Genomic DNA, 19,098 nt, shown 5'->3' with positions numbered 1-19,098 from the left:
TACCTTACATTTGAAAAAAAAAGTTGCTTTTGAGAAGAAAGGCATGTATTTTTGCAAGTAGCTTTTATCTTGTTACCTCTAGTTAAGAAACATAGTTCTTAGGTAATATGATTCAAACTTCAAAATGATAACTACATTCCTTAAAACTCATAAGCTAAAACATGCTATAACTATATACTCATTCAGCTAAAACACCAAAGAGATAAGACATTTTTAAATACTTTCATATCCTGCAAAGTTCCATTTGTGAGAAACAACTTTAATAGGAAGGCTTATATCTGAACAATATTATTTTTATTACTTACTACTAGTCATCTTTACTTTAAGTTAGCAAAGAAAAAGGTGTAAGTCATATTAAGTAATTACAGGAATATGTAGTCTCTTAGGAAGGCTACAGGATTGTTATCTATTAAGGAGCTACCAATTTTGCACTTCCATTATGTTTATAAAAATCTATGTATCATTCTAAATGTAAAATTGCATTCAATTACATATTTTAGTGTAAAATAATTATTTCAACTTGAAAATTTATGTACACAAACATTATGGTCTGAACTAAATGCATTTACCTATCATGACTAAAAGAGTATAAATTTCAATGTATATAAAACAATTTTGGCCTGATGGCAACATGGTGGTAAAGTTTTGTCAAAAAGAATATTGTCAAAAATTGTTTACCAAACACTTATCAGTCTTAATTTCTGCATGCAATTCAGAGTTCTAGAAGAAACATTTGATATGAATTACTTGACAAGATTTATGAGCTATTCAACCCTTGATAGAATAGACCAGTCAGCCATCATGCAAACAAAGTCATTTTGCTATTTGCCAAGTATACAACAAATGAATCCTTCAAATGGAAAACTGTATTGTTGGTGCCAGGGGTCAAAGGTAAAATAATATCAGACAACTTGTTCACTCTCTTCCATGGTTTGAATATCCAACTAAATAAAAATAAAATTTTAGACTGTGTTCAATAAACTAACACTCCAAATTATAGAAAATGGAGAAGAAATAGAAAATCTGCATTGATATAAACTTACCTTAAAAAATTGATTCACAGCACCTGATGATATGGCAAACTTCACAACATCTGGTGGTTCAGCTTCTACTATAATATCAAAACTAGGGAGTGTAATATTTGGATTGTAGTGAACATTTAAACTGTCATGATCCTTGATGCCAATGGTATTCTGTACCCCAGAGGAATCTTTTGAAAAACCAGATTCCTTAGCATCAAGGAAATCCTTGGACTCAATGTCAGGTATAAAAGTTGTAGAGTCCATGGAAACAGCAGAAACTTCGAAGGGAATCTGACATTTTTGGTCATCAAAATTGGGATTAAATGAATCAGAACATTTAGAAGTGGTCAAATTCTTAGGAGTAGAAATACAGCTAGTGCCAACAGCAAAAGTGGGAGAGTTTCCATAAATAATATTAGGAACAGAAGTACTGGAACTGATTTCCAATTCAGGACCAGAGAGATTATTGCTTGTATTAGCAGAATTATGAGCATTCTGCATATTTATAGCATTATAATCGGTATTGACAACAATGGTAGAGTCAATTAAATGAGTAAATCTAGGGATATGGTTGGTGTCTGCATCATAGTTAGTTCCAGTATTATACCTAGGGCTAACAGCACTACTATAGCTAGTGGTGTTGTTGGTATCAGTGAAATTGACAGTGCTAGCTGCAGAGTTGTGTTTAACAGCATAGCTGTTTCTGTAAATATAGTTTGGGTTGGCTACAAAGCTAGACCCTACAGCATGGGTAAATTCTGGGACATAATCATAGTCTGAATCATAGTGTGTGGCAGCTGAATAGTTGTGGCCAGTAGCACTAGTGGGTCTTGCATCATAGCTGAAGTCAGTATCACTGTTAGGAATAATATCATTGTTGTTACTAGTAACATTACTAGGACTGACATTATAGTTAGAGTCAGGATCTTTATGGGGAACCAGGGTATTATTGGGGTTGGGGAAATTGTTGGGGCCAAAGTCACTGTTACTGGGGCCAAGGCTATTAATAGTTGATCTGATATTCTGGAAGCCAGGGCCAATGTTGGAGCAAATGTCATTGCCAGGCTTGGTGGCATTGCTAGGGCCAGCATCATTGTTGGAACCAGAAGTATAGACTGGGTTGGTTCTATTTTGAGTCCCCGATGTATAGTTTGGATCAGTGCCATTGTTGGAGTTGGCAGTATTGTCTTGATCAACTAGGACAGAAGCACTGTATGAATTATTGGTGTGTATGTCCTCCTCAGGATCAGTGCTGTATTTGGAGTCAGCATCATTGGTAGTGGTATTATCAAAGTTAGGGTCAGTTTCACTGTTGGGGTTGGTTCCATCGTTGGGGTCACCATCACTGCTGGGATCAGTTCCACTTGTAGGCCCAGCATCACCACTGGGATCAGACTCATTGTTATTATCGGCATCATATTCAGAGTTGCTGTCTTTGGGATCATTGTCATCAGAATCAGACTTATCTTTGGGATCTTTCTTTTCTTTGGTGTTATTTTCATCTTCAGGGTCTGTTTCATCTTCAGCATCTGTCTCATCTTCAGAGTTAGTGTCAGTTTCATGGATTTTCTCATCTTTGGGAAGAGACTTGTCTTTACCATCAGCACTATTGTTGAGATTTCTAGCACTGGCAACTTCCGTCTCATTGTCAGGATTGTTTTCATTTTTGTGTTTGACAATAAGGTTGAACTTATGTTCACTTTCAACTACAGTAACACTGCAAGTGTTGATGACAGTGTCTGGGTCAGAGGTACTATGTTGACCCATGATGTTCTCAGAATTTATAGGAAAGGTATGGGTAATAGAGGATATGAGATTTTGGAAAGCTGAGCAACCTTCACAATGTAAATAAGAAGTTGAGCCCAAAGAATACTTAGAATCTTCCTGGTGTAGAGGACAGCAGATTTCCACAGGACATTTTTGATCCAGGGTCTGAGATAAAGGGCTGAATTGGTAGGTTTTGTTGTGTCTATCAGATTTGGGGCTCAGAGAATATTTAGAATCCAAAGGAATTTGGAGATGTAAAGGACAGTCAGGGTCAGAATCATCTTCAGAATTCATGACACACTGATGAAAAGGAGAGTCAGTGATTTCCATAAAGCATTTGAAGCATCTTTTTGCTCCCATATCCACAGAAGTTATGGTATTTCTTTGAGTCTTAGGGCATACAACAGGGTTAGGGCTTATAGAAGTTTGACTGCAAAGAGATGCTGAAACAACAGAGGAGTAAACCTCAGCACTTGGATGAATAAGATCAAACTGAGACCCAGACCTCTGAAAACTATGAGCATATCTATAGTTCTTGTAGTGGCTCTTGTAGAAAGAAATTTTACGGCTGGCTTTTCTTCCATGATTTTCCTCCATGTTTGGGTCTGAAGAATGGTTGTTGCTGTGCTTTTCCTTTAAGTTTTTTTGAGAGTCATGTTTCTCACTGAGGGCTGGAGACACCTCTTTGAGTCTCACAATCTTGTCATCACTCAGGTACTTAACAAGTTGAATTCTGGAAACTGATAGAGAAGAGTAAAATGTGAGCAAGACTGACCAAAACATAATGAAGTCTGACTTTGATAATCACATTAAAACATAAATCTGTGCAAGAAAATATAATTTGCTTTAATATGTTATTGTGAGTATTATTTGGTATTTCAAGGGGAGATCATGACCATAAATTTTTCACTCAAGTAGGTGTCATCTTGAGCTTACTAAGACATAAAAATGAAACATGGCCATTTATCTCAGATGCTTATATTTTTCAGATGCAGGGAGTTTACTCCTTAGAAGATAAATTATTATATAAGAATTCACAGAATAATATGAGCAAAATAAAACTGTGGTTTTAGATAGCTTTATTACTACATATCTATATTATATTTCATTTTGCTTGTAGAAATACTAGAGAATTATTATTTACTGGGATATAATCCCTATTACTTACAAAATATTTCACAAATGTTAACATGGAATAAACTTGTTTTCCAGGTACATAGGCAAAAATAAAATTAAAACCAATATCACTTCATTATTAAAACAAAATTTCTTTTCTATCACTGTCCTAGAGTCCTAAGTATATTTTTCCAGTGTGTCACTAAACACAAAATCATACTTGGGAAGGTATCTAAAAATGCTTAATTGTACCTTCCACTTATAAATTAATGGAGAAATTTATAAAGAAAGTGATATGCCTTCTCATCAACTTTCCCTTAAGGTCAACAAGAGTTCTTAAGAGAGTTTTAAAATGAACATACATAATCTTTTAGGTATTTATAACAGATACAACTATAAGTAGGTTTACTGTGAAAGCTTTTTGACAGGTGTGGTATAAATTCCTTTGGCAGTAATTAAACATTTTTACTGTAAAATACTCATGTATATCTTTCTAAGAAAATGAGAGCATATTCTTTTAAGTGTGTGATATTATTTTCATCCACTTTCTCATTGGATAATAGATTTGTAGAAATCATTAGTAATAAAATTTAAAATATATGTTGATATGTAGTATACTATTAAGTTGCTACTCTTGCTAGTGACTCCCTACTTTTGAAGTGGTACTGATCAATGAACTTAGCACCTTGATTATACTGACTAGGTATTTTTTTGCTAAGATATAACCCCAGCTCAGGGAACATTGTAAACAGATAACTGCTCACCAAAAGACCCTAACATAATAGAAAAAGTGAAATCCATTACACAGATTTGAAAACTAGACAGAAAATCTGAAAACATGAAGAGACAAAACAACTGGACACATTCAAATGTTTATAATCCCTCCAGGAACTAAATCCACAGATATTGAAGCACATAAAATCCTGGACAAATAATTCAAATACTTGATTGTGAAAATGATGAATGAATTAAATGAAGATCTAAGGGATGAATTAAGAAAGAAAATACAGGATATGAAAGGACATTTAAATAAAGAGATAAGGATTATGAAAAAGAATAAATCAAAAATGTTATAAATGAAATGATCAATAAAAAATATAAAATATTCAGTTAAACAGTCTGGTTTATAGGTTATATCAAATAGAATACAGAATTTCAGAGTTTGAAGGAGACTGTCCTTGAACATTCATATAGTGTTAGATTAACCAGAACATACAGGAATTCTGGAAGAACATCAAGAGATCAAAATTATTGCTCAAAGGCATTGAAGAAGTACAAGAGACACAGGCTAATGCAATTGATAAACTTTTCAGTAAAATAATAACAGAAATATGCCCAAATCTCATGAATGAGTTTGACATCCGGATACTTGAGGCATTTAGAACACCAAATAGCCAAGACCAGAAAATAATCTAAGACACATTATAATTAAAATATCAAATCAGAAAATATTTAAAAACATTCAGGAGAGGAACTCCAGGTCACACATAGAGGAAAACCAGTTAGAATTATATAAGATTTCTCAGAAGAATTCTTAAGATTCAGGAGGGGTTGGACCAATATATTTGAAGACATAAAATAAAATAATAGCTAATCAAGACTGTTATATCCAGCAAAAATATCTATGAAAATCAAGGAAGAAATATAAACTTTCCAAGATAAGCATAAAGAGAAGAAATTCTCAGTTGCTTAATGTAGCATTGCAGAAGACACCTCATTCTACATACATAAGAAAATAAAACAAACAGGAAAGCAGGGGAAAGAATAATCTCATTAGAAAAACAGATAAATAAATAAATAAAAATATAAATAGATAAATAGAATGGCAGGAAAATAAAATTATTCATAACAACTCAGAATGTAAATGGTCTCAATTCTCTAATTAAAAGACACAGGCTGGCAGATTGGATAAAAATCAATATACACTATGTTTCTGCATGAAACATAACTCAAAGGCAAAGGCCACTACAGGCTGAAAGTGAAAGAATAGTTATCTCATACAACTGAAACCTTAAAGCAAGTAGAGATAACCACTTTCATATTTGACAACACAGACATCAAATAAAAGAGAGAAGACTAAAATAAATAAAATGAGAGACAAAAAGTGGATATCACAAAGGACACCACTGATGTCCACAGGATCATTAAGTACTATTTTTTGTTCATGAATTATAATTACACATAATAGCGGCAATCATTATACTATATTTGTATATGTATACAGCATAATTTAATCAGTCTCATTCACCTTTACCTCTCATCTCTCTTCTCTTCCCTCCTCCCATGTTCTACTGCTATTTTTATTATTATTATTAATTAATATATATATATATATATATATATATATATATATATATATATATATATACACATATGTATACACACACACACACACACACACATATATATTTTCCACACACACACATACACACAATTCTTTGTGGAATATTTGTACATGGATATAGCATAATTTGGTAGATTTTGTTCCCTAGTACTTCGACATGCTCTCCCCCCTTCTCTATCTTCTTCCTCTAACCTATTGTTTTTCTCACTTCTATTTTATGTAACTAGTGACTATTTTGAAAACTTTTATTCCAATAAATTGGGAAATCTAGAAGAAATGGATAAATTTCTAGATACATACAACCTGCCAAAAGTATACAAAGAGAATATAGAAAACCAAAAGATACCAATAACAAACAAGGGCAATAAAGCAGAAATAAAAAGCCTCCCAGGAAAGAAAATTCTGGAAGCAGATAGACTTACTGATGAATTCCACCAGACCTTTAAAGAAGAACTAATGTTAATGCTTTACATTTTTTTCTAGAAAATAAAATGGTGGAAACACTTGTAAACTCATTCTAAGAGCCTCTTAAAATATATAAACCTTATATCAAAATTAGAAAAAAAGAAACTTCAAGGAAAGAAAACTCTACTCCAATACCCATGATGAACATATATGCAAAAACCCTTAATAAAATATTAGCAAACCATATTTCTGAACACATTTGTTGTATGTCATGAGCAAGTTGATTTCATTCCAGGGATGTAACAGTGGTTCAAAATTAAACAACCAATGAAAGCAATATATCCCATAAGTAGAATCAGGGGCAGAAATCCCACAATCATCTCAACCTATGCAGAAAAATCCTTTGAAAACATTCAACACCCATTCATGGTGAAAAAACATGATTCAATTAGATATAGAATAAACTTATCTTAACATCATAAATGCTATATATGACAAAACAAAAGCAAACATCATACTGCACAAAGAAAACTGAAATCATTTTCTCTAATATCATGAACAAGACAAGGATGCCCATCGTACAACTCCCAGTCAATATAGTACTTAATCCTCAGTACCATAAAAATAAGCAAAACTGCATTTATGTATTAATTGAGACTTTAACCATAACAATTAGGAAAGAGAATGAAGTAAAAAGGAATAAAAACAAAAAAAGGAAGAAGTCAAATTATCACTGTTGGCAGATGATATTTTCTTATACTTAGAATATTCTAGAAGCTCCACTAGAAGATTTCTAGAGTTTATAAATAAATTTAGCAAAGTAGCAAGACACATGAGAAATTTACAAAAATCAGTATCTTTTCTACACTCCAGTAATGAATCTTCCAAAAGAGAAATCAGGAAAACAATTCCATTTAACATAGCTTCAGAAAGTTCCTAGAAATAAATCTAACCAAGGGAGTCAAAGACCCCATTCCTCCCAAGGAAAATTACAGAACTACAAAATAGGAAATCAAAGCATAAAGCAAAAGATGGAAAAAATGTCCATAAACACTAACTAAGCAGTGTTAATGTCATTAAAATGGCCATACTACCAAAGACACTGTACAGATTCAATGCAATATCCATAAAATACCAATGATAATCTTCTTAGATATAGAAAAAATCTTAAAGTTTATATAGAAGAACAAATGACTCAGAATAGGAAAATCAATTCTTCAGAAAAAAAGTAAAGCTGGAGGCATCACAACACCCCTTCAAATTATATTGCAGAACTGTACTAACAAAACAGGTTGGTACTGGGATAAAAATACACATCTAAAAAATGAAACAGAATAGAAGACACGGAGACAAATCATTACAATCACAGTTATTTTCTTCTTGACAAAGGAGCCAAAAACTTATGTTTGAAAAAAAGGGAGCCTGTTTAATAAATGGTACTGGAAAATTGGATATCCATACATAGAAGATTGAAAGTAAATCACTATCATTCATCTGAAGCAGAGTCAACTCAAACTAGATAGAATATCTAGGAATAAGACAATAAGTGCTGGCAAGGATGCGGGGGAAAAAGGTACACTCATACATTGCTGGTGGGACTGCAAATTGGTGCAGCCAATTTGGAAATCAGTATGGAGATTCCTTGGAAACCTGGGAATGGAACCACCATTGACCCAGCTATTCCCCTTCTCGGACTATACCCAAAAGACATAAAAAGAGCATACTACAGGGACACAGCTGCATCAATGTTTAGCAGCACAATTCGCAATAGCTAGACTGCGGAACCAACCTAGATGCCCTTCAATAGATGAATGGATTAAAAAAATGTGGCATTTATACACAATGGAATATTACACAGCACTAAAAAATAACAAGATCATGGCATTTGCTGGGAAATGGATGGCATTAGAGCAGATTATGCTAAGTGAAATTAGTCAATCCCTAAAAAACAAATGCCAAATGTCTTCTCTGATATAAGGGGGTGACTCAAAATGGGTTAGGGAGGAAGAGCATGAGAAGAAGATTACCACTAAATAGGAAAGAGAGGTCGGAGGGAAAAGAAGGAAGAAGGGGAATTGTACGGAAGATGGAAGGAGACCCTCATCATTATACAAAACACGTGTATGATGATGTGAGGGAAAAAAAGAAGAAATGTGTCACATTAGATTGGGTAGAGAGAGGTGATGAGAGGAGAGGGGAGGGGAAGGGAGGATAGGAAGGGCAGCAGAATAAAATAAACACTAGTACTGCTGTGTGTATATATGTGTCTGTATAACCAATGTGATTCTGCAACCTGTACACTTGGAAAAATGAGAATTCATACCCCATTTGAATCAAATGTATGATATGTCAAGATCATTGTATTGTCATAAGCAACTAATAGAAAAAAGAACTGGAAAAAAAAGACCAGGAAATTTGCAAATGTTAGAAGAGATATATAATGGAAATACATAAACTTACAGGCATACACAACGACTTCCCCAGTAGGACTCCTGTAGCTCAGGAAATAATACAAGAGTCAATAAGTGGGGAAGACATCAAACTAAAATGCTTCTTCACAGAAAAGGAAACAGCAATGTGAAGAGAGACTCCATAATGGGAAAAAAATCTTATCCAGCTACTCTTCTGACAGAAGACTAATATCTAGGATACAAAAATCAAATTCAACACTAGTAAAGTCCAAATACCCCAATAAAAATGGACAAGTGAAATGAATTGACATTTCCAAAAAGAAGAAGGGTAAGGGCTGGGGTTTTTAGCTCAGTGATAGAGATCTGCTGTGCAGCCTTGGGTTTGATCCTCAGTACCACATGAAAATACATAAATAAAATGAAGGTATTGTGAAAAAAAGTATGAATGAACAACAATTATGTGAAACAGATGTTTAACATTTCTAACCATCAGAGAAATGCAAATCAAAACTCCAACTTACTTCCAGTTAGAATGTTAGTCATGAATAACATGAACTGATGGAAAGAATGCATATAAACTGCTGATGGGAAGGAAAATGAGTACTGAAACCATGGAAATCAGTAGGGATTTCCCTTAAAATACTAGGAATGGATCCACCATATAATCCAGCTCTACTACTCTTCATTATTTACCAAAAACAAACAAACAAAAAACAAAAAACAAAAAAAAGCAAAAAAAAAAAACAACAACAACAACAACAAAAAAACAAGAGCAGCATCAGTAGCAGCAACAACAAACCACTAAAGTCAATATACTATGGAGATACATGCACACTCATGTTAATAGGAGAGCAATTCATAAAACAAAATTACAGAACTAGTCTGTTCACAGGTGTCTGTACACAGATGAATGGATAAAGAAAATATAGTATATATTCACAATGGAGTCTTTTTTCTGCCATAGAGAGGGACAAAATAATGTAATATTTGGGAAAATGTCTGGAATTGGAGAGCATCATGTTAAGTGAAATAAGCCAGTCTCAGAGGCAAGGTTCACATATTTTGTCTCATATGTGGATATTAGAGATTTAAAAAGGGGAAAAAAGGGATCCTGTGCATGATTAAGGAGACTGGTAGGTTATAGGAAGGGAACCAGTGGAAGGAAGGAGAAGGGCAATGGGAGGTACTAGTGAATGGAATTGATCAAAGTATGATATGTTCATGCCACAATGAAACACACTATTCTTTATGATGATTATGCACCAATAAAAATACTCTTCCAGTACTGGGCAATTTTTCCAGCACATCTTTATAGGCTTTACCTCTCAGTTTTACTTATATAGTTTGTGGTTGTTACTCCTTCCAGGAAGAAAATAGAAAGTATTCAGAATTAATTTCCCATCACTTATTGCCGCAGTCCGGCTGCAGCAAAATAACCGGGGGGTGACGAACAACTTGTGTACATTGATACAGCAGGAGTAGGAGCCGTTTATTGTAGGACAGGAGCAGTATTTATACATTCCACACAGCTTATCTTAATTAGCATAAACTAGATACATCAGTCAACCAATAAGAAATCTCCACACTTAATGGCTCGCTGGCCTTACTTCACAAACCACTTTCTCTGGCATTTTGCCAGGCGCCAACCAGACTTGTTTACAGACTCTAACATTCCCCTGGCAAAATGCCAGGCGCCATCCTGACTTGTTTACAGACTCTAACAACTTATCTGTTTGATTTTTCAAGTCCACTAATTCAAACTTCAAACATGATTTTGTTTAAAATGTTTTTTTCATTTATGGAGTTCACCAGTGATCTTCAAATCACTAATTTCACTTGTTAATCCTTATTATTTGTCTTCCTTGACATATGATTATCACTTAATTCAATTGGTTGCTTCATTTTCCTTGAAAGTTTTCTTCAGTCAACTGTTGGTATGCTACTACTTCTCAGTATCCTTTGCTATTTCTTCCTCCTCTTCTTCATGTTATGCGTGGATTACTCCACAAATCAGTTCTTGAAATTCTTTTTTGCAATAAACCTTTGATGATCTTATTCAGATATAAACACATATGAATCAAATTGTCTCTCAGCTGTTATCTCTCTCTCTTAAATATACTTTTTTCAGCAAAGACTGTTTTTCTGAACTTCAGAGTTGTATATAATACTGCCTACTTGATACTTCTTGGCTGCTTAATTGATATCTCAATATCAGTATGTCTAAATCTGAATTCCCATCTTTTGATATTAAACTTGCTCTTTACAGTGTTTCCCATAAAGTAAAAAGCAAATGCTTCCTTATGTAATTTCTTTGGACAATTGATATTACCCTGAGGGTTCCTTTCTTTATCCCATATCCGAATCCTGTTGCCTCTAGTTTTAGAAATATATGACCATTAAAAAAAATTGGAACACATCTCATCAACTTCACCAGTTATGATACAAATCCTTATATCCTTATCTTTTCTGCCCTGGAATATTAAAATAGCCTTCTAATAGTCTACTTCCTGTAACCCTTGTCCCCTTACAGTTTATTCACTAAAATCATTCCAGAGTGATTCTATTAAAATACAACTAAAATAATCTCATATTTCTGTAAAAACTTTATAATGGTTCACATATCAGAGTAAAATCCAACAAACCTTGCCATAGTCCACGAAGATCTACATGATCTAAATAAACCCTTACTAATTTAGTTACTTTATCTTCAATAATTTTCTTCTCACTTTCTGACATTAATCTTTGACACTGTTTGCTCCCTTGACCTGAAGTGCCCCTTCCATATATATATATAATATATATATAATTCCTTTAAGTGTTTCTTCAAATGACATCTTCTCAATGAGGTTTTTCCTGATTAGCAAACTAAAAACTTCAAAAACTTCAAAAACCACTGAGAACTTGCAGTCTTTCTTCCCTTCTTTTGATTTATACATTGGATATATTGTCATCTTTGAGTTTCATATTATTTGTGTTTTACATGCATGCTAATAAATTTGTATGCCTTTTCTTCTGTTAATCTATCTATATTGGTAATTTTATTTCAGTATACTTGATTGTTCAGAACTACAGGATTTATTCCCTACAAGTCAACGAAATGTATATGTTTGTTGTGTGTGTGTGTGTGTGTGTGTGTGGGTGTGTGTGTGTGTGTGAGAAAGAGAGTGTGGGGGTAAAGTTAGAGAATTAATTCAGTTATGATGGCGGAGTTTGTAGTAGAAAGAAAGGACAACAGTTTGTTTGGAGGTAGAAGTGAGAATGAGGGAGGGAGGAGAGGGTAAAAAGCATTATAGTCTCTTTGTTTCTCACCTTTATAAGTAGAGTCAAAAGGTATACCAAGACAGAAGCCCATTGAAGTGTTAAGATATCAGGCCTGAGATAGCTACCCTTAGAAAAGTCCTGTTTGCAAAGTTAGTAATTGGCTGGCATCTAGGAACTTGGTTTTGTGGAGAATTTCCAACATTTTCAGTACTAATCAGTCACTCATTGTGCCTAAAAAGTTTGTACAAACAATATGGTTAATGCTGAACATCTGATTTACTGGGGCTTGTGTATATTTTAGGCAGAGTGGCCCTGTGGCTAGCTCCCATTTAAAAACCCCTGGCACTGAATCTCTAATAGACTTCCCAGGTAAACATTTCAAACATACATGCTATAATTTATCTGGGGAGGAATTAACCTCATCCTGTGTGACTTCACAGGAAGATAACTTGGAATCTTGCATACAGTTTTCTGTGGACATTTTGGCTGCCTGTGCTCTTTTGCCTATTTCTAATTTTACTTTGTATATTTGTAAAAAATAAACCTATTCATGAATATAAATATATCCTGGGCCTTGTGAGTACTCCTAGAGAATTTTCAAACCTGGGATGGTCTTGAGGAACCTTGACAGAGTTGATGTCAGAAGTGGGATTCACTAAAATTATGCTGACTCATTGAAATATGGAAAAGGCATTTTTTCCCCTGTAAATGGAAGGATGAAATGTCAAAAAGATGACAAACCTTTGGTGCTTATATAGATATGGAATCATTCATAGTAAAATACCAGCTAAAATATAAAATAAATAAAATATTTAAAATAAAATATTATTTCAGTTCCCAGTGGAACTGAAAAAATCTCAGCAGAGTTGTTTTTCTGGATACCCTTGGTTGCTTTGGGCCATGCTGACTAAAATGAGAAGAAAAAGAGTGGTTTCCAGATGATGATTTTTTTTCCTTTCCTCTATCTGAGAGGGAATAAGACTTCAGAATTCACAAATGTAAGCTTTAGATGGGTCTAAAATGTTTAAAAGTTTGTGTTGCTATCTCCTCCAAGTGGAAAGAATAAAATACATAAATCAGTTCTCAGTGCTTCAGCGAAGCTTTACATGAAACCAGAGAAAAAAGGAGAAAATGACCCTCGTTACTATAATTTGAATATATTTCAGTGTGTTTCCCATGGCTTTATGTTTTGAAATATAACCGCCTATTGTGAGATATTAGGAAGACAGAAAAATAATCTGATTATGATATTTAGAGGTGGAGATGTTAGTGATTAGGATTAGATAAATTTATTAGGTGAATCCTGTTGGTTTACATGAAGAAATTTTATAAGATATTGTGGTAGTTTTCCTACAAGGGATACATACTCAGTCTTGTGCTCCCCGCCTCTTGCCATGTGATGCCCTACACCACCTTAGGACTCTTTCAGTAAGAAGTTCACCACTAAATGTAGCCACTCAACCATGCACCTACAGAACCATGATTCCAAATGAACTTTTTGATAATATAGTTTGCCTTAGTTATTACATTATTTAATGTATCTTGCCTTAGTTATTGCAATAAATAACTTACTAATTTGCTAATCATTTATTAAGTATACTTGCTACTATTTTAGGAGCTCCCCTCTTCTTTCATTCCCAACAAAGATCTCCCTGAAGTTGTAATGATAATCCTATAAATTCTAAATTTACTGCTATAGATTTGAGTAAACTTCTAATAAGAGACAAATTTTTAAAAATATTTAATTTTTAAAATTTTATAGCTAATGTATATGTTAAACTTGATATAAATGTTAAATAGTTGTTATTTCATAAGTGTTAGAGTAATCATACAGATCATAGAGAAAAAAGAAGTTGTTAGTAAAATATAATTTCCTTGCTTTTTGTCACTAGTAAGTAGTTTGAAATTTAAACTCTGTGAGGCTGGGAAACAGAACCAGTCTTTTTCTATTATTTTTGCCTACCAGAACCTATGAGGAAAAGGGAAGAAACATAAAAATGAGGAAATTTCTAAACAGAGATAGGTTTGAAGTTTTAAAAAAAAGAGTTTTGAGTTTGCTAATGAACATATGTGACATCAGATTTGTGGCTTTTGTTAGTAGATTGTTTCCCCATCTGCTTTATATATTTTAGCAGATCAATTTGAACCCTGAGAATGGGAGGATGAAAAAGGTTTAGGAAATCCTTGTTCGTTGCTTGGAGTTGGAACACAGTTATCTGGCCCTATAATTACTTGGCTTTGGTTTTGTTCAAATAATTTCACTGGCTTTTTTTCTTTCTTTCTTAATCCTGAATACTCAGATTCATATTACCTGGACATCAGCTAAAACACCAGTATATCAGCTGTTTCACCACATAACTAGCTGTGCCAAAATTGAAATCACTCCATTCAATGAAAAGAAATCAGAATGGGAATGACACAGATTCAGGACATTCTGTGGGGCCAGAAACTAAGAAAACATCATCAATGATGGCTGGGCTCTCTGGGTTATGCACAAATTCCCAAAGGAAAGTGATTTGCCTCATGTAAGTCCATTGAAAACAAGATGCTAATTACCTTTATATTTCTGGTACTGATTTGTGACTTCTGCCAAAACTAAGTTGGGAGACCACCCACCACAGGGAAGGTGAGCACTGCTGACATGTAACATACCCTCTGCAGGTTTTCTCACTGCCTTTGACTTATGCTCAGCTTTCCAGATTAGGTGAAGTAATATTTATATTTTATTTTCAGTTATCCTTTATTTTACTCAGACTTTGTCTTGATAAATTATATGCAAAGGGTAAAAAACATTTTTATACAAAAATATTTTAGACAATTTAATTAGAGTACATGTTGTAAATTTTCAAATTTTTTTGAAATGGATTTACATGGTTTCTCATCCTTTTTAATCTTAAGATTAGTTGAAGTTTGTAACATTGGACTAACTTTCTTCACCTTTCTACATCTTTGCATTCACATCTTAGTACATACATTTGTTAAATATAGTTGTCCCCAGAAAATAATTGATCTTTTTCAGACTTCTAACCAGATTTTGAAAACTTTGGCATTATTTAGGCAAAGAGTACCTACAATATGTATTCTAATTAAATTTTATAAAAAACATTTTTATAAAATGTTTTTCACCCTTTGCTTATAATCCATCAAGAGAAAGTCTGGGTAAAAGTAGGGGATAACTGAAAATGAAATATAAATATTACTGTACAAACCCCACTGTTTTCACAATTACTAAGGAAAAAAAACAAACTCTTAAAACTGGGAAGGTATGGGTGTTTGGGTAGTGCATTTATGAACTTTGTTTTTAAATTTTTTTTTCTACAAGATATCCCCTATTTCTAAAGGAAAGCTCCCTACACTGACTCTCCAAGCTGCTTTGAGCCCTTCAAATTAAAAAAGTGACTGCTGGGCCTAAGATCACACCTGACAGCACTGATTATGAAACAGTAGGGGGTGGCCCTAACTCTAGCACTTTCCACAAATATACTTCCAGGTGTCATGTATGTTCCTGAGGAAGATAAATTGGTGCCATGGACAAGCAAAACTGTTTGAAACTAACAGCTTTTAGGCAGGTGTTCTGAAAACCAAGAACTGAACTGAATTAATTGGACTATACTAAAAAATCTTCTGGTAGAATGTACCATGGTGGGAGGACACAATGGAGATTCTATTAATCTGTATTGCCTGACAAATGTATGCAATGTATTATGGGGTATATTTCCAAGGGTATCATGTGGGCCATCGAGGACTGTACTTCTGATGTGTGCACTATAACTATTGTGCCACTGCCACAGCCTGCAAGACTTTCCGGTCAAATCCAATTTACTTCCCAGTGTATATGCCAGGACTGAATTGATTCCTTAAAACAGATAAAAAAAATTAACTTGCAGAAACTTGAGGACACAGTCAAGGTTAAATGTATTTTTAATTTTTCTAAAGAAAGGATAAAGGATATAAACTGAGATCAATACTGCACGCTGGTAACATGCTGTGTGGGGTCCAACTACTAATTTTTTTTTGTAAAAACTTCTTAGTTTATCTTGGTGTATAGCCAAGTTGGCACATTGGTCACAACACAGTTAACACAGAATTCCTGAAACTGTTATATACTTATAAAGGCTTTCTTGTAAGGTTTGGCCTTTGCTGTTGTATAGCAACTAGAGTTTGGAGAGAATTCCAAACATCACCAGAACTCATGACTGGTTCATTGTGGCTAAACTGTACAAGGTGGTTTATGTTAAACATGTTTCTCTTATGAAGTATTAGAACTTTGGCATTAGTTAGGCAAAGAGTGCCTATGTGACCACCCAGCATAAAGTAAAAATCATGGGCACTGGGGATCTTGAATTTTAGCATGACAGTGTGAGGAACTTCAAAATCCATTCCCCAGTGAAACTTGTGAAAAATATTTTTACATAGAAATCATCTAACTTCTCTGGAAACATTCCTAAGGAAATACAACAAATGAAGACACATTTATTCAGAAAACATAGTAAAATTAATAAAGAGAAGAGAGTTCATGGAATTTGAAATGGGACTTCTCCTCCCTCCTCCCAATTCAGTAAAATGGAAACTCCATTCCAGACAGACACATCCAAGAATATAGGTCTGCCTCTTCCCAAAGTTCCCACTTTAAGGAACTTTTTATTCTGTAGAAGCAGGACATCACCATTTCTTATCCTGTCCTCAGCCAACTATTGTTGAATCCAAGTTTCAGGAGATTGTGCCCCAAAGGTAGGGGGTCTCTTTTTCCCACCAGTCCCTATTCATGTAATAAAGACTATTGTTTGGGCATTGTGTTGCCGAGAATACTAAATTTTCAACTGCATTTGTCCCCGCTCAAAAGGCAGTAGCTGCATGCCAGAATCAAGCCAAAGAAAAGAGAAGCTATCCCCATATTCAGTAAGAACTCAGATCCTAAATTAGGGGTATCACTTCTAGGGAGGTATGCCATTTTCCCCACCACAGTCTCAGACCTCTTGCCTGGAGGGAGAACAAGCCATAAAACAGCTTCTAATCTCTTCCCAAAGGAACCAACTTCATTTACAACAGGACATGAAGTTCAAGGCTAAGTGTACTGCTAAGGTTTGAATGTTGGTTTCCCTCCAATATTCACATTTAAAATTAATTCTTAATGTAAGAGTATTAATAGGTGGGCCCTTTTACGAGTGGCTAAGCCTTGAGGGCTTCTGTTCTCATTAATAGAAGAAACTTACAAAGTGATTTAGGTAACTATTTAGGCTCTTATGTTGCCTTTCCACCTTCTGCCATGTGAGAACAAATGGTATGTTCACTCCAGAAGAAGGAGCATTTGAAGTGCTATCTTGGGAGCAGAGACCAGGCCCTCACCAGACACTGAAACTGCCAGTGCCTTGATCTTCGATATCCCAGCCTCTGTTGTGAGCAATAAGTGTATTTATAAATTATCCAATTGGTAGTAATTTGTTATAACAGATGGGAGTAATTTGTTATAACCTGGTCTGACACGGGTGCTCTCAAAAACACAGGTCAGCTGCAGGGCAAGGGCAGAAAGTTCAGTCTCACTAGCTCTACATAAGAAATAAGAAATAAGAGGATAGAATCCTGCTGGCCATTCTATCTATCCTTTAGGCAGATGTTTGCAGGCTTGGTTGAAATATGCTGTGAACAAAAATATTAATTTTTTTTCTGTGAAAATTCCTGCTTCAAGAACAGGGCAAGTACTTTTAGAAAAAAATAATTTAGTATAATGAAATATATATTTAGTATAAAATATCTAAGATAAAAAATGGAGTTTGTGGTGAATGTCAACTGAGAGGTGATTGGTAGATTCAATGAGGATAAAGGCTAAATTATATGACAGTTAGTTTAAGGAGAGAATCAGGGAATTATAGAACTGGGAGGAGCATGCCTGGGATCAGAAAAATCCAACACTGACCAGAAGACCTATTCCTTCGAAGACTAAATTTGACAGAATTCATTGGTAGAACACTTCATGCCATGGGACATTGCTAGAAACAAACAGACTATTCATGTGTCAATTAGTAGAGCTGAATTAGTTTCTGTGGCCAGGGAAAGTGATGATGAGAACCCTGCCCAAACTACTGCGCACCAGAGGTTTCTATGGGTAACCAAAAGAACTGTAATGCTTTGAGGAGCAACGTAAGAAACTTGGCACTATGAGTCCAAAATGGACATTGATAAAATATTTCATTCAACCACCAAATAAACACACAAAATACTATCTCCAGGGTGGGGGACCATTATCTGGAGTTGCATAATTCATTGACCAAAATATCTAGATTTCAATGCAAAATTTTGACACATGCAAAGAAGCTGGGAACTCTAATGGCAATGGAAACTATCTATGAAAGTAATCAGATGTTGAATTTAATAGAAAAATATTTTAAAATAATCATTTATGGATTCCAAGATGGTAAGCCAGAGGGAGGCAGCATTCCATGTCATTCTGTGACCCAGATTTCACCTAGTTGGAATACTGCATCTCAGAGAATGTAAGAGGACCCCTATACAGCTGATTTCTGCAGAAATCATCCATGCTATGACCCCCCAGCAGGGCACAGAGCCTCAGCATTCGAGTAGAACTTCAGACCCCTGGCTCCCAAAACCCAAAAGCCCACAGTTCTAGCCCATTCACGGCTCTCAAGCACCCTAGCAGAATCACCTTTTAGCACCTCTGCAGAACTTGAGACTATGCCCCGCTCCCATGCAGGTCACTCGGCTACTACCTACCCACAGCACAACACCATCACCTGGTTCCCCCCACCTCACGAGA

At 34.7% G+C, this 19,098-nt stretch overlaps 2 protein-coding genes across 2 annotated transcripts in view; both read right to left on the bottom strand.

Moving 5' to 3' along the window:
- LOC308639744 (uncharacterized protein) overlaps positions 1 to 2,668 on the bottom strand; it is a 121,393-nt gene extending 118,725 nt beyond the window's left edge. The window contains exon 1 of the mRNA XM_081278038.1: positions 1,044 to 2,668. Within this exon, the coding sequence (XP_081134164.1) occupies positions 1,044 to 1,523 (480 nt within the window). The 5' untranslated portion in view covers positions 1,524 to 2,668. The remainder of the gene's footprint in view (positions 1 to 1,043) is intronic.
- Positions 1,564 to 19,098, bottom strand: part of LOC308639473 (uncharacterized protein) — a gene marked incomplete at its 3' end in the record, with an annotated part of 204,973 nt that continues 187,438 nt past the window's right edge. The window contains exons 11-12 of the mRNA XM_081277711.1: positions 1,641 to 3,529; positions 1,564 to 1,581 (exon numbers count right to left, since the gene is read on the bottom strand). Of these exons, the coding sequence (XP_081133837.1) occupies positions 1,564 to 1,581; positions 1,641 to 3,529 (1,907 nt within the window). The remainder of the gene's footprint in view (positions 1,582 to 1,640; positions 3,530 to 19,098) is intronic.

The sequence above is a fragment of the Spermophilus citellus genome (genome assembly GCF_964194105.1).
Source record: "Spermophilus citellus genome assembly, chromosome: X".
NCBI lineage: Eukaryota > Metazoa > Chordata > Mammalia > Rodentia > Sciuridae > Spermophilus > Spermophilus citellus.
The sequence above is the reverse complement of the archived record's forward strand: the minus strand, read 5'-3'. Positions and strand labels throughout refer to the sequence as shown.